Raw genomic sequence first — 26017 nt, 5'->3', positions numbered from 1 at the left:
ACCATTTGCCTACGAATTTCATAAAGCCGTTGTTTTTGATAGCTGAGTAATATTCCATTGTGTAGATGTACCACATTTTCTGTATCCATTCCTCTGTTGAAGGGCATCTGGGTTCTTTCCAGCTTCTGGCTATTATAAATAAGGCTGCGATGAACATAGTGGAGCACGTGTCTCTTTTATATGTTGAGGCATCTTTTGGGTATATGCCCAAGAGAGGTATAGCTGGATCATCAGGCAGTTCAATGTCCAATTTTCTGAGGAACCTCCAGACTGATTTCCAGAATGGTTTTACCAGTCTGCAATCCCACCAACAATGGAGGAGTGTTCCTCTTTCTCCACATCCTCGCCAGCATCTGCTGTCACCTGAGTTTTTGATCTTAGCCAATCGCACTGGTGTGAGGTGAAATCTCAGGGTTGTTTTGATTTGCATTTCCCTTATGACTAAAGATGTTGAACATTTCTTTAGGTGTTTCTCAGCCATTCGGCATTCCTCAGCTGTGAATTCTTTGTTTAGCTCTGAACCCCATTTTTTAATAGGGTTATTTGTTTCCCTGCGGTCTAACTTCTTGAGTTCTTTGTATATTTTGGAAATAAGGCCTCTATCTGTTGTAGGATTGGTAAAGATCTTTTCCCAATCTGTTGGTTGCCGTTTTGTCCTAACCACAGTGTCCTTTGCCTTACAGAAGCTTTGCAGTTTTATGAGATCCCATTTGTCGATTCTTGATCTTAGAGCATAAGCCATTGGTGTTTTGTTCAGGAAATTTTTTCCAGTGCCCATGTGTTCCAGATGCTTCCCTAGTTTTTCTTCTATTAGTTTGAGTGTGTCTGGTTTGATGTGGAGGTCCTTGATCCACTTGGACTTAAGCTTTGTACAGGGTGATAAGGATGGATCGATCTGCATTCTTCTACATGTTGCCCTCCAGTTGAACCAGCACCATTTGCTGAAAATACTATCTTTTTTCCATTGGATGGTTTTGGCTCCTTTGTCAAAAATCAAGTGACCATAGGTGTGTGGGTTCATTTCTGGGTCTTCAATTCTATTCCATTGGTCTATCTGTCTGTCTCTGTACCAATACCATGCAGTTTTTATCACTATTGCTCTGTAATACTGCTTGAGTTCAGGGATAGTGATTCCCCCTGAAGTCCTTTTATTGTTGAGGATAGCTTTAGCTATCCTGGGTTTTTTGTTATTCCAGATGAATTTGCAAATTGTTCTGTCTAACTCTTTGAAGAATTGGATTGGTATTTTGATGGGGATTGCATTGAATCTGTAGATTGCTTTTGGTAAAATGGCCATTTTTACCATATTAATCCTGCCAATCCATGAGCATGGGAGATCTTTCCATCTTCTGAGGTCTTCTACAATTTCTTTCCTCAGTGTCTTGAAGTTCTTATTGTACAGATCTTTTACTTGCTTGGTTAAAGTCACACCGAGGTACTTTATATTATTTGGGTCTATTATGAAGGGTGTCGTTTCCCTAATTTCTTTCTCGGCTTGTTTCTCTTTTGTATAGAGGAAGGCAACTGATTTATTTGAGTTAATTTTATACCCAGCCACTTTGCTGAAGTTGTTTATCAGCTTTAGTAGTTCTCTGGTGGAACTTTTGGGATCACTTAAATATACTATCATGTCATCTGCAAATAGTGATATTTTGACCTCTTCTTTTCCGATCTGTATCCCTTTGATCTCCTTTTGTTGTCTGATTGCTCTGGCTAGAACTTCAAGAACTATATTGAATAAGTAGGGAGAGAGTGGGCAGCCTTGTCTAGTCCCTGATTTTAGTGGGATTGCTTCAAGTTTCTCTCCATTTAGTTTAATGTTAGCAACTGGTTTGCTGTATATGGCTTTTACTATGTTTAGGTATGGGCCTTGAATTCCTATTCTTTCCAGGACTTTTATCATGAAGGGGTGTTGAATTTTGTCAAATGCTTTCTCAGCATCTAATGAAATGATCATGTGGTTCTGTTCTTTCAGTTTGTTTATATAATGGATCACGTTGATGGTTTTCCGTATATTAAACCATCCCTGCATGCCTGGGATGAAGCCTACTTGATCATGGTGGATGATTGTTTTGATGTGCTCTTGAATTCGGTTTGCCAGAATTTTATTGAGTATTTTTGCGTCGATATTCATAAGGGAAATTGGTCTGAAGTTCTCTTTCTTTGTTGTGTCTTTGTGTGGTTTAGGTATAAGAGTAATTGTGGCTTCGTAGAAGGAATTCGGTAGGGCTCCATCTGTTTCAATTTTGTGGAATAGTTTGGATAATATTGGTATGAGGTCTTCTATGAAGGTTTGATAGAATTCTGCACTAAACCCGTCTGGACCTGGGCTCTTTTTGGTTGGGAGACCTTTAATGACTGCTTCTATTTCCTTAGGAGTTATGGGGTTGTTTAACTGGTTTATCTGTTCCTGATTTAACTTCGATACCTGGTATCTGTCTAGGAAATTGTCCATTTCCTGAAGATTTTCAAATTTTGTTGAATATAGGTTTTTATAGTAAGATCTGATGATTTTTTGAATTTCCTCCGAATCTGTAGTTATGTCTCCCTTTTCATTTCTGATTTTGTTAATTTGGACACACTCTCTGTGTCCTCTCGTTAGTCTGGCTAAGGGTTTATCTATCTTGTTGATTTTCTCAAAGAACCAACTTTTGGTTCTGTTGATTCTTTCTATGGTCCTTTTTGTTTCTACTTGGTTGATTTCAGCTCTGAGTTTGATTATTTCCTGCCTTCTACTCCTCCTGGGTGTATTTGCTTCTTTTTGTTCTAGAGCTTTTAGGTGTGCTGTCAAGCTGCTGACATATGCTCTTTCCTGTTTCTTTCTGCAGGCACTCAGCGCTATGAGTTTTCCTCTTAGCACAGCTTTCATTGTGTCCCATAAGTTTGAGTATGTTGTATCTTCATTTTCATTAAATTCTAAAAAGTTTTTAATTTCTTTCTTTATTTCTTCCTTGACCAGGTTATCATTGAGTAGAGCATTGGTCAATTTCCACGTATATGTGGGCATTCTTCCCTTATTGTTATTGAAGACCAGTTTTAGGCCGTGGTGGTCCGATAGCACGCATGGGATTATTTCTATCTTTCTGTACCTGTTGAGGCCCGTTTTTTGACCAATTATATTGTCAATTTTGGAGAAAGTACCATGAGGAGCTGAGAAGAAGGTATATCCTTTTGCTTTAGGATAGAATGTTCTATAAATATCCGTTAAGTCCATTTGGCTCATGACTTCTCTTAGTCTGTCGACATCACTGTTTAATTTCTGTTTCCATGATCTGTCCATTGATGAGAGTGGGGTGTTGAAATCTCCCACTATTATTGTGTGAGGTGCAATGTGTGTTTTGAGCTTTAGTAAGGTTTCTTTTACATATGTAGGTGCCCTTGTATTTGGGGCATAGATATTTAGGATTGAGAGTTCATCTTGGTGGATTTTTCCTTTGATGAATATGAAGTGTCCTTCCTTATCTTTTTTGATGACTTTTAGTTGGAAATTGATTTTATTTGATATTAGAATGGCTACTCCAGCTTGCTTCTTCTGACCATTTGCTTGGAAAGTTGTTTTCCAGCCTTTCACTCTGAGGTAGTGTCTGTCTTTGTCTCTGAGGTGTGTTTCCTCTAGGCAGCAGAATGCAGGGTCCTCGTTGCGTATCCAGTTTGTTAATCTATGTCTTTTTATTGGGGAGTTGAGGCCATTGATATTGAGAGATATTAAGGAATAGTGATTATTGCTTCCCGTTATATTCATATTTGATGTGAGGTTATGTTTGTGTGCTTTCATTCTCTTTGTTTTGTTGCCAAGACGATTAGTTTCTTGCTTCTTCTAGGGTATAGCTTGCCTCCTTATGTTGGGCTTTACCATTTATTATCCTTTGTAGTGCTGGATTTGTAGAAAGATATTGTGTAAATTTGGTTTTGTCATGGAATATCTTGGTTTCTCCATCAATGTTAATTGAGAGTTTTGCTGGATACAGTAATCTGGGCTGGCATTTGTGTTCTCTTAGGGTCTGTATAACATCAGTCCAGGATCTTCTGGCCTTCATAGTTTCTGGCGAGAAGTCTGGTGTGATTCTGATAGGTCTCCCTTTATATGTTACTTGACCTTTTTCCCTTACTGCTTTTAATATTCTTTCTTTATTTTGTGCGTTTGGTGTTTTGACAATTATGTGACGGGAGGTGTTTCTTTTCTGGTCCAATCTATTTGGAGTTCTGTAGGCTTCCTGTACGTCTATGGGTATCTCTTTTTTTAGGTTAGGGAAGTTTTCTTCTATGATTTTGTTGAAGATATTTACTGGTCCTTTGAGCTGGGAGTCTTCACTCTCTTCTATACCTATTATCCTTAGGTTTGATCTTCTCATTGAGTCCTGGATTTCCTGTATGTTTTGGACCAGTAGCTTTTTCCGCTTTACATTATCTTTGACAGTTGAGTCAATGATTTCTATGGAATCTTCTGCTCCTGAGATTCTCTCTTCCATCTCTTGTATTCTGTTGGTGAAGCTTGTATCTACAGCTCCTTGTCTCTTCTTTTGGTTTTCTATATCCAGGGTTGTTTCCATGTGTTCTTTCTTGATTGCTTCTATTTCCATTTTTAATTCCTTCAACTGTTTGATTGTGTTTTCCTGGAATTCTTTCAGGGATTTTTGCGATTCCTCTCTGTAGGCTTTTACTTGTTTATTAATGTTTTCCTGTGCTTCCCTAAGTGTGTTCAGGTCTTTCCTGAAGTCCTCCAGCATCATGATCAAATATGATTTTGAAACTAGATCTTGCTTTTCTGGTGTGTTTGGATATTCCATGTTTGTTTTGGTGGGAGAATTGGGCTCCGATGATGGCATGTAGTCTTGGTTTCTGTTGCTTGGGTTCCTGCGCTTGCCTCTCGCCATCAGATTATCTCTAGTGTTACTTTGTTCTGCTATTTCTGACAGTGGCTAGACTGTCCTATAAGCCTGTGTGTCAGGAGTGCTGTATGCCTGTTTTCCTCTCTTTCAGTCAGTTATGGGGACAGAGTGTTCTGCTTTCGGGCGTGTAGTTTTTCCTCTCTACAGGTCTTCAGCTGTTCCTGTGGGCCTGTGTCTTGAGTTCACCAGGCAGCTTTCTTGCAGCAGAAAATTTGGTCTTACCTGTGGTCCCGAGGCTCAGGTTTGCTCGTGGGGTGCTGTCCAGGGGCTCTCTGCAGCGGCAGCAACCAGGAAGACCTGTGCCGCCCCTTCCGGGAGCTTCAGTGCACCAGGGTTCCAGATGGTCTTTGGCTTTTTCCTCTGGCGTCCGAGATGTGTGTGCAGGGAGCAGTCTCTTCTGGTTTCCCAGGCCTGTCTGCCTCTCTGAAGGTTTAGCTCTCCCTCCCACGGGATTTGGGTGCAGAGAACTGTTTATCCGGTCTGTTTCCTTCAGGGTCCGGCGGTGTCTGTGGCAGGGGTCCTGCCGCTCCTGGGCCCTCCCCCACGGGAGCCCAGAGGCCTTATACAGTTTCCTCTTGGGCCAGGGATGTGGGCAGGGGTGAGCAGTGTTGGTGGTCTCTTCCGCTCTGCAGCCTCAGGAGTGCCCACCTGACCAGGCGGTTGGGTCTCTCTCTCACCGGGTCTGGGAGCAGAGAGCTGCTGCGGGCCGGGATCCGCGGGTGTGGGACTTCCGGTAAACACAGAACGTGCCCGGTTCTAGAGAAATTCTGCTTCCGTGTGTCCCAAGCTCACCAGGCAGCTTTCTTGCAGCAGAAAATTTGGTCTTACCTGTGGTCCCGAAGCTCAGGTTCGCTCGTGGGGTGCTGCCCAGGGGCTCTCTGCAGCGGCAGCAACCAGGAAGACCTGTGCCGCCCCTTCCGGGAGCTTCAGTGCACCAGGGTTCCAGATGATCTTTGGCTTTTTCCTCTGGCGTCCGAGATGTGTGTGCAGGGAGCAGTCTCTTCTGGTTTCCCAGGCCTGTCTGCCTCTCTGAAGGTTTAGCTCTCCCTCCCACGGGATTTGGGTGCAGAGAACTGTTTATCCGGTCTGTTTCCTTCAGGGTCCGGCGGTGTCTGTGGCAGGGGTCCTGCCGCTCCTGGGCCCTCCCCCACGGGAGCCCAGAGGCCTTATACAGTTTCCTCTTGGGCCAGGGATGTGGGCAGGGGTGAGCAGTGTTGGTGGTCTCTTCCGCTCTGCAGCCTCAGGAGTGCCCACCTGACCAGGCGGTTGGGTCTCTCTCTCACCGGGTCTGGGAGCAGAGAGCTGCTGCGGGCCGGGATCCGCGGGTGTGGGACTTCCGGTAAACACAGAACGTGCCCGGTTCTAGAGAAATTCTGCTTCCGTGTGTCCCAAGCTCACCAGGCAGCTTTCTTGCAGCAGAAAATTTGGTCTTACCTGTGGTCCCGAAGCTCAGGTTCGCTCGTGGGGTGCTGCCCAGGGGCTCTCTGCAGCGGCAGCAACCAGGAAGACCTGTGCCGCCCCTTCCGGGAGCTTCAGTGCACCAGGGTTCCAGATGATCTTTGGCTTTTTCCTCTGGCGTCCGAGATGTGTGTGCAGGGAGCAGTCTCTTCTGGTTTCCCAGGCCTGTCTGCCTCTCTGAAGGTTTAGCTCTCCCTCCCACGGGATTTGGGTGCAGAGAACTGTTTATCCGGTCTGTTTCCTTCAGGGTCCGGCGGTGTCTGTGGCAGGGGTCCTGCCGCTCCTGGGCCCTCCCCCACGGGAGCCCAGAGGCCTTATACAGTTTCCTCTTGGGCCAGGGATGTGGGCAGGGGTGAGCAGTGTTGGTGGTCTCTTCCGCTCTGCAGCCTCAGGAGTGCCCACCTGACCAGGCGGTTGGGTCTCTCTCTCACCGGGTCTGGGAGCAGAGAGCTGCTGCGGGCCGGGATCCGCGGGTCTCAACTTGATTTTCATGAAGCAATTTCACCCCCTTTTCTCCTTCTCCCTTTTAATCAGCCCTCCTGGAATGCAGAAACAAAAGCTCATAAGTTTACCCATCCCTCTTTAGCACAGCTAGTCCAGTCACTAAACTCTACTGAACTTTATGACAGCGTTGGATTTGGAAATATCTCCGCACATGAATTGAAGACTGTGGCCCTAGGTCACCCAGCTTCCAGTAAGAGAGCAAATGAGTATCACCACCTTGTGGAAAGTGGAGTACAACAAATAGCAAGAACAGCCATGTAACCTCAGGCCGCTCTTTTATCCTCGAGGGAGTCATTCCCATGTAAAAGACTGGAGTAATAACAATTATAAGGTCCTCTCACCAGTGCTCAGAACATGTCCTGGTCATTGATGGGTGAGTGCTTCTAGGCAAAAATTATCTCCCCTCCAAGATCTTTGTTGAAGCGAGAGCAATTGTTTGTCATGTCAGCTCCTCAGGTGAGTCAGTAAAGGTCCTCTAGGAACAGAAGATCTGAGCTAGATGACGCAGCCAAAGCCCAGGGGAAGTTAATTCAGGAGCTGCATATCTCTGCAGCCTCAAAAGGGCAACCATAGTGAGTCTCTGGCTGTTGCTTGGCAGTGCTGACACCCTGATATCCATGACATTATTAGAACTGAAAGGAAAATGGATTTATCTGTGGGAAGGGCTCTTGTTAGATATATTCTAGCTTCCAAAATCTTTCAGGATGTGGATAGGTGAGGTTTTTCCCACATATTACTTTTTAATGCAGTTACCAAGTATTTTTGTCATCTGACATTTTTCCTGTATGAAGACATCATATTTCAACAACATGTTGTTAAACGTTTATCTTACTTTGTATATTTCTGACTAATAATATATTCTCAAAATTCATCACAAGCAAGAAAAATTTAAAGAATAATGGAAAGTGTGCTCCTATCCTCAGAACATTGTATGATTCCATTTTGTCCATGGCAATGCTACTATTGACACTGACACTTTAGTGAAAGGGCTGCTATGCTGCATTAGTCCCTGTGGATTCCAGGACCTCTGAACCCACAGTTCCAGCTTCAAACATCATCCTTTGGACAATAGAGCAACCGATCATTACATGTTCAGTGTCTACTCAGAACAGATGATGGGCCTTTTTTATTTGATGGATTTAAATTATTTTGTTTCCTTAAGATTTTTAAATTGGCCATTATAATAACTAGAATTTAGTTTTTATAGGTCAAAAAAGGAAACAAAATGCAAATAAAGCTTCCTTGTTTTTGGAAATGCTATCAGGCAGCCTAAACTGGACTCAGACCTACTGTCCAGCTAAAGCAGGCCTTGGTCTTCATGGCTCTGTTTCCCAAGTAAAGAGATTATTGATGTGGGTCACTGTCTCTACCTCTAAGTTAGATTGCACTGGTTTGCTTTCCAAACAAGATCAAGATTTACCACTCACTTAAAGAAATTTTGACAGCCAAAGTATGACATGACAAATACCAAAGATATGTTTTTTAAACCACTATATACCTCATAGTGATAGCCTCCCACTATAACAGAATTTTCTCTTAATTCTTTAAGTGATATTTAAGCTGTGTTTTGTTATTTGTTCTCTCTGGGATGGCTCTAATTTTATTAATTGTTGAAGATAAGTTAGCTGTCTCACAGGAATTCTTAATCTTGTTACACCAACACCCATCTACTGTGACTTGGGAATCTGTTAAAGCCTCTGCACTCCTCATAACTCAGAATCAGTAATGTACTCAAACAAGCCAAGCTCTTAGCTTATATTGTCAATGAGAACATTGACCAGACTGCCTTGAAGTTTGATAGAATCCTAATTAGTCCATATCATCTCTTCTAATATGTCAGGAAGTATTGCTTTCTACATGTTATGATTTTAGATATTTTAGCAGTTTAATGAAATGTATGTGGAATTATGGAGTCACTGTCTCTGTTTCTCTTTCAGAAGTGTGATGTGCTGTGGGAAGACTTCCATCAAAAGCTAGTGGATGGGTCCTTGCTGACACTGGACACGTACCTGGGCCAGTTTCCTGACATAAAGGTATTTCATTCTCCATGTGTGAAGGAAATAATTGAATGGTCTCATGCAGTTATTAAAATCAGAGCAAGAGAAAGGAATTAAAAGTTCTCAAGTTGAAATGAAAGACATTTATAACTTTTCATTTATTTAAGCATGGATTTTTCATCTGCCATCCTGAAATAACATCCAGCCACAGAAATCAAAGCGCTCCTCTTAGTGAACACTTCAATGCTTCTTTCTTTATTAAGTCTTTTCAAACCTGTAGATACAAAATTGGAAATCAAATACCTAAAGTCTTTTTATATGTAGTATGAGGCAATTTTCATTTGAATAAATGACGGTCAGAGGGAGTAGAGAAACTGAACTGTGAATGTGAGGAGAAATCTGATATTTCACTATTTGCGGTTAGTTTCACATGTGGTCACAATGCACCTGGACATTTTGCTGGGCTTTAAATTTTCAGATTAAATCAAATTATGAGCCTTTTAGGATGTGAAAGAATTATGTTTAAAACAATGGCTTTGGCGCTTACCTCCCCTGCGAGGGTAAAGAAGTGAATGGTTGAATGTTGTAGCTCTAGAACTGTCATTGTAGCCAAAGCTGTGTTTGAACAAACATCTGTATGCAACAGATGTGCAGCAATAGCCTTTTTGCTTCTGCGATCAAAATGGAGTCAGGGTATTTCTAGCAGGGTAAGGAGGTTATGAACCAGCACCAGTGGGCACCTATGACATCTTGCACAAATCCATTGTGCCCTGGCCTTCTGTGTAGTCATGAACAAATACCAGGAAACTACCTATAGGAAATGCTCTGGCATTGTTCCCACAGTGAAATGAAATGGCGTCACCACGTTAGCACGCAAGGGAGGACTAGCTTTTCTACCCCCACAGACTATGAAAAAAGAGCATTTGGGCTTTCTGGACTACTGGGTAGGAACTTAAGTGGATCTCTCCAAATATATTCCCCTTGGTGGCCATCAATGAAACAAATCGGAATGATGGATCACCATGTTAATATAGGCACTAGAGATATCTTCCCTGTGTTCTCATTTCCTTAGAGTCTCTGTGCAGGTATCTGATAGAACAGACACCTGACTATCAGCAAACATTAGAGTCGAGGATTTACGACTAGAATTTACTAGTTCCTCATGATTCAGAGTAAGGGATTAGATGAGGGATGAGCGATGGTGATAGAAACAGTCTGTGTGTTGATAAACAGAGGCTCAGTGGTGGTGATTTCAGGCAGTATGGGCTCTGACTGTGCATAGTAAGGTGCAGGCTCTATTCTAATGTACTTGCTCTATTTTGGGTCACCTTTGGTTCTGGAGAATTTCTTATCCCCAATTTCATTGGTTTCTGATGTGCTTATCTTGATGGTCTCTTTTTGGATTAATCCTAATAGTGATTCCAGTCTGATTTTGAGAAACCTGTACAGCTCACTTCCTGTTCTTTTAAAATTAACTTATTAAAAAAACATCCTTGTCAATGAACAAGAACACTACACCTCATATTTATCCAAACCCAAAGTCTGTAAAACTTAGTAAACTTATTTACACTTAAAATTGGCATTTGTAATGGAAGCTGTGAAGCTTCACATTAGATTTCATGCTTTTATGACTGAATTTATTTTGTGTTATCCAAATCCATCTGCTCTGTGACATCTCCAAATATCTAGAGAGAGCTAGACCCCATCATTGCTGAAACCAAAGCCACTTGCACAAGGGTTTCCCCAGGTCTAAAAGTGGGACCACTTTGTCGAACTTTTTCTTTCTGAAGGAGAAGGAGTCTGGACTTTTAAAAAGCCTTGTGTGTGCTAAGCTTAGAGAGACAGTGATGGTGGCTAATTCTGTTGTAGAATCAAGTGTCATCCAGGATTTCACTCGCTTTTCAGTGTGTTTAAGAATATTTAGTGTGCCAATACTCTTTTAAGACTGAGCCAGCCTACGGATACCACGCAAAATTCAAAGTCAGATAAAAGAACTAAGAGTCTCTGCTCAAGTAAGATCTGGGAGTCAGGGCATAGCAGCCACATGCTGGACTGTGACAGGCAGTGAAACTATGTCAAGTGTCTGCAGACCTGTAAAGTGCGTTCCAAACCCAGCTTTTCATTGCACTTGCTGCTTATGCCGCCTTTCATCTAATATTTGTCATTTACAAGAGAATTGACTTGTAGTCTGAATCAGTGTATCCATGAGAGAAACAGAAACCAGGCTTCATTCCTCCGTGCTCTGATGTTACCTCTATCGCACTCAACCTGCAACTCGTCTAACTCTGTTGTGTTTTCATAGTGTGACTTAACTATGGGAGGTTGGGACTGACTAGATAAGTAGATAACTGAAAGGCACCTGAATTTCAGAAGAAAAAAAAATCCAGTGTATTACTGAGAGGCAGTTATTTTATTGCTTGTGTTTCCTAAAAGTGTATAATTACAAAGCAAAGATGCATAGAATTACAGGGTTGAAACAAAATCATAACTGATTGTACTGACTGTCATTTCAGTTCATTTGAAGTCAAACTGATGCGATACTCAGTAGAACTTTTCCCAAGGAGCCCCTTTCTTGAGGCACAGAGTTGCAGTCACACACATGGTGATCCTCCAGTAGCAGCATGTGTAGATATTTAATAACATATATTTAAACAAGGGTTTCCTCATGCTACTCTGAAGGCAAATGCACTTTAAGGCTTTCCATGTGTCATGTGAAGAGGCTGAATCAATCTCCTCTCCCTTTTCCTTTACTCTTAAGCTATACTGACAAAATTGTCATCCAAGGCAGAGGATTAGAAAACAGCAAGATGACAAATAATTAAGGAAATATCATGTGTATCTCAGGAAAGAGACAACTTGGAGAGTGAAGAATAGCTATATTGAAGTCTTACATGTATTCAATGAGTCTGATTTAGAAGTGATAGTTGACTCCCTATGGTCATAAAATGATGATTAGTGACTATGTAATGAAGAGGGGTTTTGATGGGAAGGAGCACTATGAGTAAGATGAACTGAGTGGATAATTTTCAAAGCATGGACCAAAATTGACTTCCTTGACTCCCAATAAGATCAACAGGCACATGCATTCAAAACCTCAACAAATTTCCAAGCATTTACCACAGACTGTCACAGAAGGCTGAGAAGTACCATTCATGAGGATGATGTTTGACATTTGAGCTGTGACTAGCAGGGCAGTCCATGTTGTGATTCCCATTGTGTCGTGCTGACATTTAAGATCAATATTATGATAAGAACACACATGTCATCAACCCAGGCAGGCTTACAGCTGTGAAGAATTATTATAAAACATAGTTTAGATTCTAAGTTGGCACCCATGCATGAATAACTAAGCATATATTTAATTCAGTGTGCCCAGATGAATTCCAAATTGGGGTTGCTAGAGAATATTAAATAGTGAATTATTTTCTAAACTACAGAAATGTAAGGTGGTGAGGAATTTCAATTAAGTTTATTACTATTACTTAAAATGACTTAAGTTTAGCATTGGGTACCTAATTAGAATTGTGTTGTATGAAAAAGTTAATCTGAGTTAACTCTGTTTTTATGAATCTTTGAGTATTTATTTATTTATTTATTTATTTATTGCTCCAAACTTCCAAAATGTCATATAGAAAAGGAAATATGATTGACTTGTTTTTATAGCACAAAACTGTCTGTGTCAAGTGAATGACAGATTTTACAATATTTAGTTCCACCCTAGTAAACTACCTTCTGTGAGGGCCTTGCCAGTTCCAGAGGGCAAAGCTTCACAAGATTCACCCCACCTATTTTTCAAACAAAAACCAGATTACACTGTACTCTTCCACCTCCTTCTGAAGCATGGTAGTAACTGAATTTCAGCTCTTTTCAAAGACCAATGCTATCTTCAAAAACTAATGATTTGCTATTTGGAAGATATTAAAGATGTTCCCGGGGCCGAGGCACATCCCTACAGAACAGTCCTGAGGTGGTGAGTGCTACACAAGCTTCTGTAGCTTAGAAATAATGAGCTTTATCACTTTTCTGACACAAGAGGTTGCTGGTCTTGCGAAAGAGATTCATTTTCCCTTGCCTAGGCTAGCTCAGTGACCACCATAAATCTACTCAGAGTGTGTCTTTTAGCATTTCCTGGCCATGTGGAAATGGTAGCAACAGAAAAATATCATTGAAATGAATATGAAGAGCTGAAGCTGCTCATTTAGAATAACCTTCTAAATCTATCTGTCATGAGTGTCAGTGGCGTGTGGGGAAATTATGTTGAATTATGAGCAGAGTCTGTGCAGGCATTGGAAGAGCATTGTTAACAGCATTCCAAGAGTAGGGCAAGGTTGACAGGAAGTTAGATAGGAGAGCACTCAGAAGGTGCACATTGGAAGGAGGCTGACTGCCTCTGGCAGGTGCTTACCACATCCACCCTCCCACTCCTCAGGGTCAGCTTTGTTCTTGTGTGCAGCTTCTCTCACCTCATCTATTCCTGCTCCAGTTAGGTTCAGACATGGTGAACAGTTCTAGACTAATTCCAGGTCTCTCTGAATAAAATGGGACGAATCCTTACCATATGCACACTGTAGAACGCCGAGCGGATTCATGGGTATTCTTGTTCCCCTTTTAAAGAAGGAGTGAAGCATTCACATTTTAGTCATCCTTCTTGAGTTTCATGTGTTCTGTGCATTTAGGGTAATTTGAGAATTTGGGCTAGTATCAACTTATCAATGAGTGCATACCATGTGTGTTTATCTGTGATTGGGTTACATCACTCAGGATGATATTTTACAGTTCCATCCATTTGCCTATGAATTTCAAAAAGCCATTGTTTTTGATAGCAGAATAGTATTCCATTGTGTAGATGTACCACATATTCTGTATCCATTCCTCTGTCGAAGGGCATCTGGATTCTTTCCAACTTCTGGCTATTATAAATAAGGCTGCTATTAACATAGTGGAGCATGTGTCTTTGTTACCTGTTGGAGCATCTTTTGGATATATGCCCAAGAGAGAAATAGCTCAGGTAGTTCAATGTCCAATTTTCTGAACAACCTCCAGACTGATTTCCAGAATGGTTGTACCAGTCTGCTTTCTCCACATCCTCGCCAGCATCTGCTGTCGACAGAGTTTTTGATCTTAGCCATTCTGGCTGGTGTGAGGTGTTATCTCAGGGTTGTTTTGATTTACATTTGCCTTATGACTAAAGATGTTGAACATTTCTTTAGGTGTTTCTCAGCCACTCGGCATTCGTCAGCTGTGAATTCTTTGTTTAGCTCTGAAGCCCATTGTTTAATAGGGTTATTTGTCTCCCATCTAATTTTGTGAGTTCTCTGTATATTTTGGATATAAGCCCTCTTTCAGTTGCAGGATTGGTAAAGATCTTTTCCCAATCTGTTGGTTGCCGTTTTGTCCTAACAACAGTGTCCTTTGCCTTACAGAAGCTTTGTAGTTTTATGAGATCCCATTTGTAGATTCTTGATCTTACAGCATAAGCCATTGGTGTTTTGTTCAGGAAATTTTCTCCAGTACCCATGTGTTTGAGATTCTTCCCCACTTTTTCTTCTATTAGTTTGAATGTATGTGGTTTGATGTGGAGGTCCTTGATCCACTTGGACTTAAGCTTTGTACAGGGTGATAAGCATGGATTGATCTGCGTTCTTCTACATGCTGACCTCCAGTTTAACCAACACCATTTGCTGAAAATGGTATCTTTTTTCCATTTGATGGTTTTGGCTGCTTTGTCAAAAATCAAGTGCCCATAGGTGTGTGGGTTCAATTCTGGGTCTTCAATTCTATTGTACTGGTCTATCTGTCTGTCTCTGTACCAATACCATGCAGTTTTTATCACTATTGCTCTGTAATGCTGCTTGAGATCAGGGATAGTGATTCCCCCTGAAGTCCTTTTATTGTTGAGGATAGTTTTAGCTATCCTGGGTTTTTGTTATTCCAGATGAATTTGCAAATTTTTCTGTCTAACTCTCTGAACAATTGGGTTGGAATTTTGATGGGGATTGCATTGAGTCTGTAGATCGCCTTTGGTAAAATGGGCATTTTTATTATATTAATCCTGCCAATCCATGAGCATGGGAGATCTTTCCATCTTTTGAGATCATCTTCAATTTCTTTCTTCAGAGGCTTGAAGTTCTTATCATACAGATCTTTCACTTGTTTGGTTAAAGTCACACCAAGGTATTTTACATTATTTGAAAGTATTATGAAGGGTGTTGTTTCCCTAATTTCTTTCTCGGCTTGTTTCTCTTTTGTGTAGAGGAAGGCGACTGATTTATTTGAGTTAATTGTATACCCAGCCACTTTGCTAAAGGTGTTTATCAGGTTTAGTAGTTCTCTGGTGGAACTTTTGGGATCACTTAAATATACTATCGTATCATCTGCAAATAGTGATATTTTGACTTCTTCCTTTCCAGTCTTTATCCCTTTGATCTCCTTTTGTCTGATTGCTCTGGCTAGGACTTCAAGAACTATATTGAATAAGTAGAGAGAGAGTGGACAGACTTGTCTAGTCCCAGATTTTAGTGGGATTGCTTCATGTTTCTCTCCATTTAGTTTAATGTTAGCTACTGGTTTGCTGTATATGGCTTTTATTATATTTAGGTATGGGCCTTGAATTCCTGTTCTTTCCAGGATTTTATCATGAAGGGGTGTTGAATTTTGTCAAATTCTTTCTCAGCACCTAATGAAATGATCGTGTGGTTTTTATATTTCAGTTTGTTTACATAGTGGTTTATGTTGATGGTTTTCTGTATATTAAACCATCCCTGCATATCTGGGATGAAGCCTACTTGATCATGATGGAGGATTGTTTTGATGTGCTCTTGGATTTGGTTTGCAAGAATTTTATTGATTATCTTTGTGTCAATATTCATAAGGGAAATTGTTCTGAAGTTCTCTTTCTTTGTTGGGTCTTTGTGTGGTTTAGGTATAAGAGTAATTGTGGCTTCATAGAAGGAATTCGGGAGTGATCCGTCTGTTTCAATTTTGTGGAATAGTTTAGATAGTATTGGTATGAGGTCTTCTATGAAGGTCTGATAGAATTCTGCACTGTACCCTTCTGGACCTGGGCTCTTTTTAGTTGGGAGACTTTTAATGAGTGCTTCTATTTCTTTAGGAGTTATGGGGTTGTTTAAATGGTTTATCTGTTCCTGATTTAACTTTGGTACCCGATATCTCTCTAGGAAATTATCCATTTCCTCCAGATTTTCAAGTTTTGTTGAATATAGGCTTTTGTAGTAAGATCTGTTTTTGATTTTCCTCTGTTTCTGTTGTTATGTCTCCCTTTTCATTTCTGATTTTGTTAACTTGGACACACTCTCTGTTTCCTCTGGTTAGTATGGCTAAGGGTTTATCTATTTTGTTGATTTTCTCAAAGACCCACCTTTTGGTTCTGTTGATTCTTTGTATAGTCCTTTTTGTTTCTACTTCGTTGATTTCAGCTCTGAATTTCATTATTTCCTGCCTTCTACTCCTCCTGGGTGTGTTTGCTTCTTTTTGTTCTAGAGCTTTTAGGTATTCTGTCAAGCTGCTGATACATGCTCTCTCCTGTTTCTTTCTGTAGGCACTCAGAGCTATGAGTTTTCCTCTTAGCACAGCTTTCATTGTGTCCCCTAACTATAGGTATGTTGCACCTTCATTTTCATTAAATTCTAAGAAGTCTTTAATTTCTTTCTTTATTTCTTCCTTGACCAGGTTATCATTGAGTAGACCATTGTTCAACTTACATGTATATGTGGGCATTCTTTCCTTTCTGTTATTGAAGACCAGCTTTAGCCCATGGTGTTCTGATAGGATGCATGGGATTATTTCTGTCTTTCTGTATCTGTTGAAGCTTGTTTTATGACCGATTATATGACCAATTTTGGAGAAAGCATCATGAGGTGGTGAGACAAAGGTATATCCTTTTGTTTTAGGATAGAATGATCTATAAATATCTGTTACATCCATTTGATTCATGACTTCTCTTAGTCTGTCTATGTCTCTGTTTAATTTCTGTTTCCATGATCTGCCCATTGATGAGAGTGGGATGTTGAAATCTCCTAGTATTATTGTGTGAGGTACAATGTGTGCTTTGAGCTTTAGTAAGGTTACTTTTATGTATGTAGGTGCCCTTGTATTTGGAGCATAGATATTTAGAACTGAGAGTTCATCTTGGTGGATTTTTTCCTTTGATGGACATGAAGTGTCCTTCCTTATGTTTTTTGTTGACTTTTGGTTGAAAATCGATTTTATTCAATATTAGAATTGCTACTCCAGCTTGCTTCTTCAAACCATTTGCTTGGAAAGTTGTTTTCCAGCCTTTTACTCTGAGGTAATGTCTGTCTTTGTCTCTGAGGCATGTTTCCTGTCGGCAGCAAAATGCTGGGTCCTCATTGCGTATCCAGTTTTTTAATCTGTGTATTTTTCTTGGGAAATGAAGTCCATTGATGTTGAGAGATATTAATGAATAGTGATTGTTGCTTCCTGTTATGTTCATATTTGGATGTGAGATTATGTTTGTGTGCTTGTTTCTCTTTATTTTGTTGTAAGACAATTAGTTTCTTGCTTTTTCTAGGGTGTAGCTTTCCTTCTTGTATTGGGCTTTACCATTTGTTATCCTTTGTAGGGGTTGATTTGTAGAAAGATATTGTGTAAATTTGGTTTTGTCTTGGAATATCTTGGTGTCTCCGTCTATTTTAATTGAGAGCTTTGCTGGATACAGTAAAGCTGGCATTTGTGGTCTCTTATGGTCTGTATGACATCTGTCCAGGATCTCTGGCTTTCGTAGTCTCTGGTGAGAAGTCTTGTGTAATTCTCATAGGTCTTCCTTTATATGTTACTTGGCCTTTTCCCCTTACTGCTTTTAATATTCTTTTTTTTTTTTTTTGTGCATTTGGTGCGTTGAGTATTATGTGACAGGAGGAGCTTCTTTTGTGGTCCAATCTATTTGGAGTTCTGTAGGCTTCTTGTATGTTTATGGGCATCTCTTTCTTTAAGTTAGGGAAGTTTCCTTTACGATTTTGCTGAAAATATTTACTGGCCCTTTGAGTTGGGAGTCTTCATTCTCTTCTATACCCATTATCCTTAGGTTTGATCCTCTCATTGAGTCCTGGATTTCCTGTATGTTTTGGGTCAGTAGCTTTTTCCATTTTCCATTATCTTTGACAGTTGTGTCAATGATTTCTGTTGGATCTTCTGCTTCTAAGATTCTTTCTTATATCTCTTGTATTCTGTTGGTGATGCTTGCATCTACGGCTCCTTGTCTCTTCCTTTGGTTTTCCATATCCAGGGTTTCTCCCTTTGTGCTTTCTTTATTGTTTCTATTTCCATTCTTTCACTTCCTTCACCTGTTTGATTGTGTTTTCCTATAATTCTTTCAGTGATTTTTGTGTTTCCTCTCTAAGGGCTTCTACTTGTTTACTTGTGTTTTCCTGTATTTCTCTAAGGGAGGGCCTTATGTCTTTCTTGAAGTCCTCCATCATCATGATCAAATTTGATTTTTAAATCTAGATCTTGCTTTACTGGTGTGTTTAGATATTCAGTGTTTGCTTTGGTGGGAGAATTGGGCTCCGATGATGCCATGTAGTCTTGGTTTCTGTTGCTTGGTTTCCTGTGCTTTCCTCTCACCTTCAGGTTGTCTCTGGTGTTACCTTGTTCTGCTATTTCTGACAGTGGCTAGACCGTCCTATAGGCCTGTGTGTCAGAAGTGCTGTAGACCTGTTTTCCTCTTTTCTTTCAGCCAGTTGTGGGAATAGAGTGTTCTGCTTTCAGGAGTGTAGTCATTCTTGTCCACTGGCTTTCAGCTGTTCCTGTGGGCGTCTGTCCTTAGTCTACCAGGCAGGTCACTTTGAGCAGAAAAGTTGGTCTTACCTCTGGTCTTGGGCCTGAAGTTGCTCCTTGGATCTAGGTTTCAGCTCTCCTTGAGGGCAGTAACCAGAAGGGCCTGCCCCTTTGTCCCGCGCGACCTCTCGCCAGCAAGAAAACACGTGGGGACATATGAATCCTTGCTGCAGCCAAAACGTTTATTCAATCTTAAGGAGAGCCCTGCGCGCCCACATGGCGCGGCTTATATACACCCTAGCGCGGCGCATCCACACCTGATTGTTCGCTTACCTATGATCTCATTAGGCACGCCCAGGAGTGGGCAAAGACCTGGCACGAAGGCACTCTTGCACATGCGCACACCATTAACTTCGTGAAAGGAAGTCGGCTGGCGCGGCAGAGGCCAGCGCCATCTTGTAATGGCGGAAGCTATCCTGGCCTTCCACATGGGGTGCAGTGGAAGCCAGTGCCATCTTGTGGTGGCGAATGTTAAAGCGGCCCTCTACATCTTCCCCTATTTATTTATTTTATAACAGCCATGATCACCCTATTGCGTGCAATGAGGAAACCTCAGCGATGTGGAAGGGCTGATCAAAGGATCATTGAGTCTCTCTCATCCCAGTGTAATGGATCCACAGATCCATGGGGTGCAAGAGCAGAGAACTCAGATACCGACTAATTTTTTGAAGATAGATAACCAAATTCCAGGGGAAGCCCCTTGAACAATGGCCACAAGTGCTTGAGTGATAACGGCCTTGTCACGTTTCTGTTGAGATCTGAGTTTGCAAACCAACCATAGCATGAACACTAATCCACAGCATAGGGCTGCACCAAACAGAGCCACTCCCGATAAGTAGTGGGCACCTCATCTGGTTCACCTCAGCTGTTACCACCAAGGGCCGTAGTCAAGCCGCTCCTATAATAGAATTTAGAATTCCCAATTGTTAGCAACTACTCCAGAAAGTTCACCCACTGTGCTTGTCTAACAATAGATTGGGGGAGGATAACTCCAGACATTGTAGACACAATGTCTGCAGCAGTAATGGCTACTACAATAGCAGTGAAAGTGTCAAGGTCTTTTCCAGGACAGTTCAGGATCAGTCATTTTTCTCTGGAACAACCAGCAGACAATGGAACCATTTCTGAGATCTGTACAACCAGGGCAGAGTTCCCCAGTCCACAGCAGCTTTACGCAGGTGTCATTCCTGTGAAGCTACAGTCTGTAAAATGACCAGTTAAGGCAGAAAGAGTAACCAGGGAAATGAGGGGGGCATCAACGGCTGGAGTCCAGTCTTCTCCTGCAAGCAGCAGTGCACAGAGGGTCAGAGAGCAGGCCACAGTGGGACGGGACACACGCAGCGGTAACACTGACTGCAGCAACGCCAAAATCTCTGTGATGACAAATGATGAGGGGGAATCTTCCATCTTCCTCTCAGGGCAGAGGAATGACTCCAGGGACCCGAACCATGAAAGCTGAATCTTCACGCAACCAGGATCAGCAAGTCTCACCCGCCACTCAGGCAGCTGGCACACTCTTGTAGCATCCTGTAGAAAAAACACAAACATTCCCTCTTCCCCGTATAAAATATCTGGGCAGGATCATGTCAATATGTGGATCTCCCTATTTCACCTAGGCAGAAGTATGCCTCATTGTAGGGTGCCACAAACTTTGACATCCAAATTTTAAAATTGAAATAAAAGGAGCATTATTTAGCATACAGGGATAACTCCCCCTATTTATTTATTAAGATATAGTAAGGATATTATTTATGAGGTAAGTCCTCGAGGATTAAATTGAGGACACTGAGCACTTGTATTTATAAATTGACTTGTATACCAAATTATTGTCTCCAGCATTATTGTTTTGGATATATAAAGAATGAGATTTTTTGACTAATTGTTCCTATGTAAGGCCTATAATCTGTCTGGTATCATTGTCCTCCCTTGCTAAAGAGCCCAGGCAATCCAGTTTGAGTTCTTAAATGTCCTATAAAGGAACAGTACTTAGTGCTCTTAATCACTAAGCCATTTCTCTAGCACCTCACAAACTTTATTTACCTAAACATAAGCATTAATTAGAAATGTCGAATCTTGTAAATATTGTCCAATCAGTCTTACTAGAAATCTCTGAGCTGGCAGGGCGAGGCTGAGAATTTAAAGTAAGCAAATGGAGTCTTCTTCTTTTCATATTAACTCCATTACCATTTTCAAAGAGCTGGGTCTATGGTTTTGTTTAGTGGTCTGAGCCAGAGCACTGAAAGCACAGTGAGTTGTCAGACATTCACACTGAAATCACTCATTGATTTTAAGTAGAAAACCTGTCTCTAATAAAGCATTAAGTAATTGAAATCAATTGTAAACCACAAGCCACACATTGGCTATCAGTATGTGAATTGAAAGCTTGATTTAAAAACAGTGACTAAACCACGGAATTTAATAATCTTTGTTGAAGCAATAGAAACTCAAGAGAATAAACAAGTGATCCAATCATACATGTAGCCTTTTCATTAGATGAACCACCTATAAATACACTAAGCGCATTTCCTATAGGTTGTATGCACAAGTATATAGGAAGTACAAAAGCATGTAAAGAGTAAAATTATCAATTTGTCTGAAAAATTTGTATATGTAATAGGCCAAATATCAGTATTTTGTAATAACCAATTTGATTGTTGTTTGGAATAAGGTATGTTTCACCAGGTTTAGTTTTAAAATACTTCCATGACTCTAGTCCACAACTCTGTATTAACACAGTTGAAGCTTTATCTCCAATGTGCATAACAAAGACCTAAGTCATCTGGTAAGGTGAGGTACTTAGCCAATTACCATATCCTTAGAAGCGTAAAATTAGTTTCAAATATTCTTTTCTAGAGTAGTCTAACAGCTACTCCCCAAATATTAAAGCTCATTTTGAGAGCAAAGGTTTGTAGTAAAAATTTCCATATACACTGAAAGATTCAAGGTTCTAACTTCTTACATCGAAGAAGCAACAAAATTACATAATATAAGGCTATTACCCTTGGCAGGGAAGGGAGAGGCAAAGATTAAAACAGAGACTGAAGGAACACCCATTCGGAGCCTGCCCCACATGTGGCCCATACATATACAGCCATCCAATTAGACAAGATGGATGAAGCAAAGAAGTGCAGACCGACAGGAGCCGGATGTAGATCGCTCCTGAGAGACACAGCCAGAATACAGCAAATACAGAGGAGAATGCCAGCAGCAAACCACTGAACTGAGAATAGGTCCCCCGTTGAAGGAATCAGAGAAAGAACTGGAAGAGCTTGAAGGGGCTCGAGACCCCAAAAGTACAATAATGTCAAGCAACCAGAGCTTCCAGGGACTAAGCCACTACCTAAAGACTATACATGGACTGACCCTGGACTCTGACCCCATAGGTAGCAATGAATATCCTAGTAAGAGCACCGGTGGAAGGGGAAGCCCTGGGTCCTGCTAAGACTGAACCCCCAGTGAACTAGACTATGGGGGGAGGGCGGCAATGGGGGGAGGGTTGGGAGGGGAACACCCATAAGGAAGGGGAGGGGGGAGGGGGATGTTTGCCCGGAAACCGGGAAAGGGAATAACACTTGAAATGTATATAAGAAATACTCAAGTTAATAAAAAAAAAAATAAGGCTATTAGCCATTCTTTTGTAAAATTTTTAATGATATCACTTTATGGGCTCTCTAAAATTATAAGCAAGCTCACGAAATGAAAACTCAAAATCAATCCTCTAAATCTATCTTGAAATGGCAGTTGGAGTAAGTAAACTGGCTGTAATGTTCTCACAAGTTCCAAAACCTCATTAATCCTTTGTAAATCTTGTAACAATCTCTACCTGTTTGATTTTTTCTTAATTAAAAATAAGTTTGAGTTAGTCAATGTAACATTGGCAATCCTTAATCACAATCCTTAAATTCTCCTTGTAACACCAGAGCACAACCACAACTTTGGGAAGTCACCTGAGTTCTGAGTACTGACTAGGCAGCTGTCCTTGGGGCAGTGGAATTAGCATTAAAATACAGATAGCTTTAGGGCAAACCACAACTTTGGAAAGCAAAACTCTACCTCCAACAATCTAGGACAAAGTTTGACTGCCAATTCCTATAGATGAATGCACAATGGTGTAGTCTCCAGTACCTCAACAAAGAGACATTGTCCTAAATTCTTTTAGAAGCCTGGTTTCTAGTATAAGAATTCCATAAAAATACTATCTCAATTTAGACCTGTTTCCCTGGTTTGGCTCATGCCACATGTTGTCTAGAATGACTCAGTCCAAATTACCAGTTTTATGTCAACTTTCTGTTATCAATATTATATCTTTTTAACCATATCCAATAACTAACAAAGCCAACAATCTATGACCAAGGCAAGTAGAGCATATTTACACATATAAAACCAATCAGAAACAAATTGATGTGGCTACACATATCTTTAATATTTAGACCAAACACCATTTTTACCTTTTTAGCTATGATTTTAAGAGAAGCACCTTGTCGCCTGTTGAGTCAAATAATAAGTCAGGGATTTCTCTAAGAGAAACAGCTCTCAGCTCTTGTACCAAAGAAGCTGAGAAGCTGCTGGCGCCTTTAAGATCAGCTCGTGCAGACGCTTAGCCTCTGGGCAGCTTCTCCAGCTAACCTAGACTCCTGGCTGTAGGTGCAGGGCTCTAAAGGCCTGATTGAAACTATTTTTTATTCATTTGTCCCTTTTTGAAACGAGTTAAAACCAAATCAAGATGTGAACGACCAGCAGATAAAGTTTTTACCATTTTTTCTTTTGAACATGAAACATAAAACATTTAAACAACGAGAAGCAAGAACCACAGACATAAGCTGACAGACATGGGGACATCCTGGTGCACCAAGGACAGACAATAGACAAAGAGGGAAAAAACCAGATGGTGTTCACGGTGACTATCCACTCGAGTGGAGTTGATATGGACGAAGGATTGTCTCAATTCCTGGACTAGTCCATCAACGTGTTGAAACCAAATTCCTGTAGGATACTGAGATATATTACGGGATATCTGAGCAGCACAACTGACATTCACAAATGGTATGGAAGTGAAACACAGTCCTGAGTATTTCCACTCACAACCCAATTACATTAACTCCATCAAGCTATGCATGGGCATTGAGATGTCCTTTTGTTTGATTCTCCTGAATAAAATTTCAGGCAGTCTGCCTCTATCAAGTCCAATCAGTATGACTCTGAAAAGCTTCCAGAGCCTAATCACCTTTTACAAGCATAAAGACAAAGTTTTTCTCCCAAGATACTGTTTTCCTTTTATCTCCTTTTCTTTTCGTTTTTTCTTTAGAGACCTTTACTCCCTCCGGCATACTTTCTTGTTGCTCTGTAAGGACCCTCTGACCTGTCCTAATGGCTGTAACGGCTTCCCACACAAAGAAAAAAATAAACAAAATTACCAGCCTTGTCCACGAAGGATCCATAACTTTCGGTTTCTTCACAGTGGCTCTCTACCTAGGCCCATATCTTTCTTCTTCATAGCGAGCTGCCTCATCTTCTAAATCCTCTTCCTCAGAGGAGCCAAGCTCATCTGTTTCTGAACTATCAAGCCCCAAGACCTCTAACTCCTTTACCGGATAAAGGCTTTTTTTCGGGGTTTTCTCCTCCTTTCCCTGTTTATTTAATTTAATCTTAGCAGGGAGGCCCCCTTTTTTATTCAGGGTACCCTTTGTATTCGGGGCCCCCGTTTTTGCAGGGGTCCCTGCCTCAGTAGCCGAGGTGGCCACTGTCCCTGGGGCGTCCTTTCCCCGTTCTATCACCTCTGACGGTAGTAAGACCGCAGAGGGGCCTGGTGCTTGAGATTGATTAGTATCATTTTTTCATTGCAACCTTTCACTACGCTCCATTTCTGACATGCTTTCCTGAATTTCGTCCAGGGCCTCTTGGCCTGCCGCTATTATAGGACGAAAAATGTCTTTACCTAAACAATCCTTAACCATCTGCCAAATTCCTAACGTTCCTGGCCTCAGACCACCATGTAATAGAGGCCTCAACAGCACCCTCAGCAGAAGGAGAAAGATACGATAGGTCAAGACCAAACAATTCGGAAATTATCATGTCTCTCGGAGCTTACCTCAATTCCTGCAGCTTCTGGATTCTCTCCGCGGACTGAGGACCCCCTCTTGGCGCCTGGCGATGGTGTGGCGTTTTTTTATCCCGGGTTTCGGCACCAGATGTCCCGCGTGACCTCTCACCAGCAAGAAAACACGCAGGGACATACGAATCCTTGCTGCAGCCAAAACTTTTATTCAATCTTAAGGAGAGCCCTGCACGCCCGCATGGCGCGGCTTATATACATCCTAGCGTGGCGCATCCACATCTGATTGGTCACTTACCCATGATCTCATTAGGCACACCCTGGAGTGGGCAAAGACCTGGCATGAAGGCACTCTTGCACATGCGCACACTGTTAACTTCCTGAAAGGAAGTCGGCTGGTGCAGCGGAGGCCAGCGCCATCTTGTAATGGCGGAAGCTATCCTGGCCTTCCACGTGGGGCGCAGTGGAAGCCAGCGCCATCTTGTGGTGGCGAATGTTAAAGCGGCACTCTACACCCCTCCTTCTCCGGGGTCCCTGTGCATAGGGGCCCAGATGGTGTTAGGCATTTTCCTTTAGAGTCAGAAATTTGGGCAGAGAGTCATCTCTTCTGGTTTCCCAGGCGTGTCTGCCTCTCTGAAGGTCTAGCTCTCCCTACCATGTGATTTGAGTGCAGGGAACTGTTTGACCAAGTCCCTTTAGGTCCTGGTGCAGTCTGCACCAGAGGGGTCCTGCAGTTTGAGTGCCTCTATCTTCCGGTTCCCAGAGGTCCTATACAGTTTCTTTTTGGGCCAGGGATGTGGGCAAGGGTGGGCAGTACTGACGGTCTCTGCTGCCCTGCAGTCTCATGAGTGCCCACACATCTGGGTGATCAGCTCTCTCTTCCATGGAGTTTGGGTGCAGGAGGCTGTGGGATGGATCAGCGAGGTTCGGGCTCTAGCTAGAAATCAGAAGTGTCTGATCCCAGCTGAATTTTGCCTTTCTGTGTCCTGAGTCCACCAGGCAGGTCACTTGGAGCAGAAAAGTTGGTCTTACCTCTGGTCTCAGTACTGAAGTCACTCCTCCTCAGGACTGGGTTTCAGCTCTCCGTCTTAAATTACATCTTAAGTCAGCATACAAAATAGTGGGTTATATTCTCATTTTCATACATGTATTACTGTGCTTTGCTCATGTTCCCTCCATTTGCCTCTCCTTTGTTTTTTGTTATTAATGATCTTAACAACCGACTATGACAGGTCTAGGTTCCTACAAGTCAGTATTTTTTTTTTTCCTTCTGGGTTTATGAGTTTCTCAAATCTATACTT

The 26017-nt window shown here is 41.6% G+C and overlaps 1 protein-coding gene and 1 pseudogene across 1 annotated transcript in view; one reads left to right on the top strand and one right to left on the bottom strand.

Annotated features, from left to right (window-relative positions):
* The window catches only part of LOC148000171 (amphiphysin-like), a 143308-nt gene that overhangs the window by 50413 nt on the left and 66878 nt on the right, over nt 1-26017 (top strand). The window contains exon 5 of the mRNA XM_087591861.1: nt 8789-8884. Within this exon, the coding sequence (XP_087447987.1) occupies nt 8789-8884 (96 nt within the window). The remainder of the gene's footprint in view (nt 1-8788; nt 8885-26017) is intronic.
* LOC148000172 (uncharacterized) lies at nt 19835-24618 on the bottom strand (annotated as a pseudogene).

This window comes from Rattus norvegicus, chromosome 17, assembly GCF_021556685.1.
Source record: "Rattus norvegicus strain SHRSP/BbbUtx chromosome 17, alternate assembly SHRSP_T2T, whole genome shotgun sequence".
Lineage (NCBI taxonomy): Eukaryota > Metazoa > Chordata > Mammalia > Rodentia > Muridae > Rattus > Rattus norvegicus.
The sequence above is the reverse complement of the archived record's forward strand: the minus strand, read 5'-3'. Positions and strand labels throughout refer to the sequence as shown.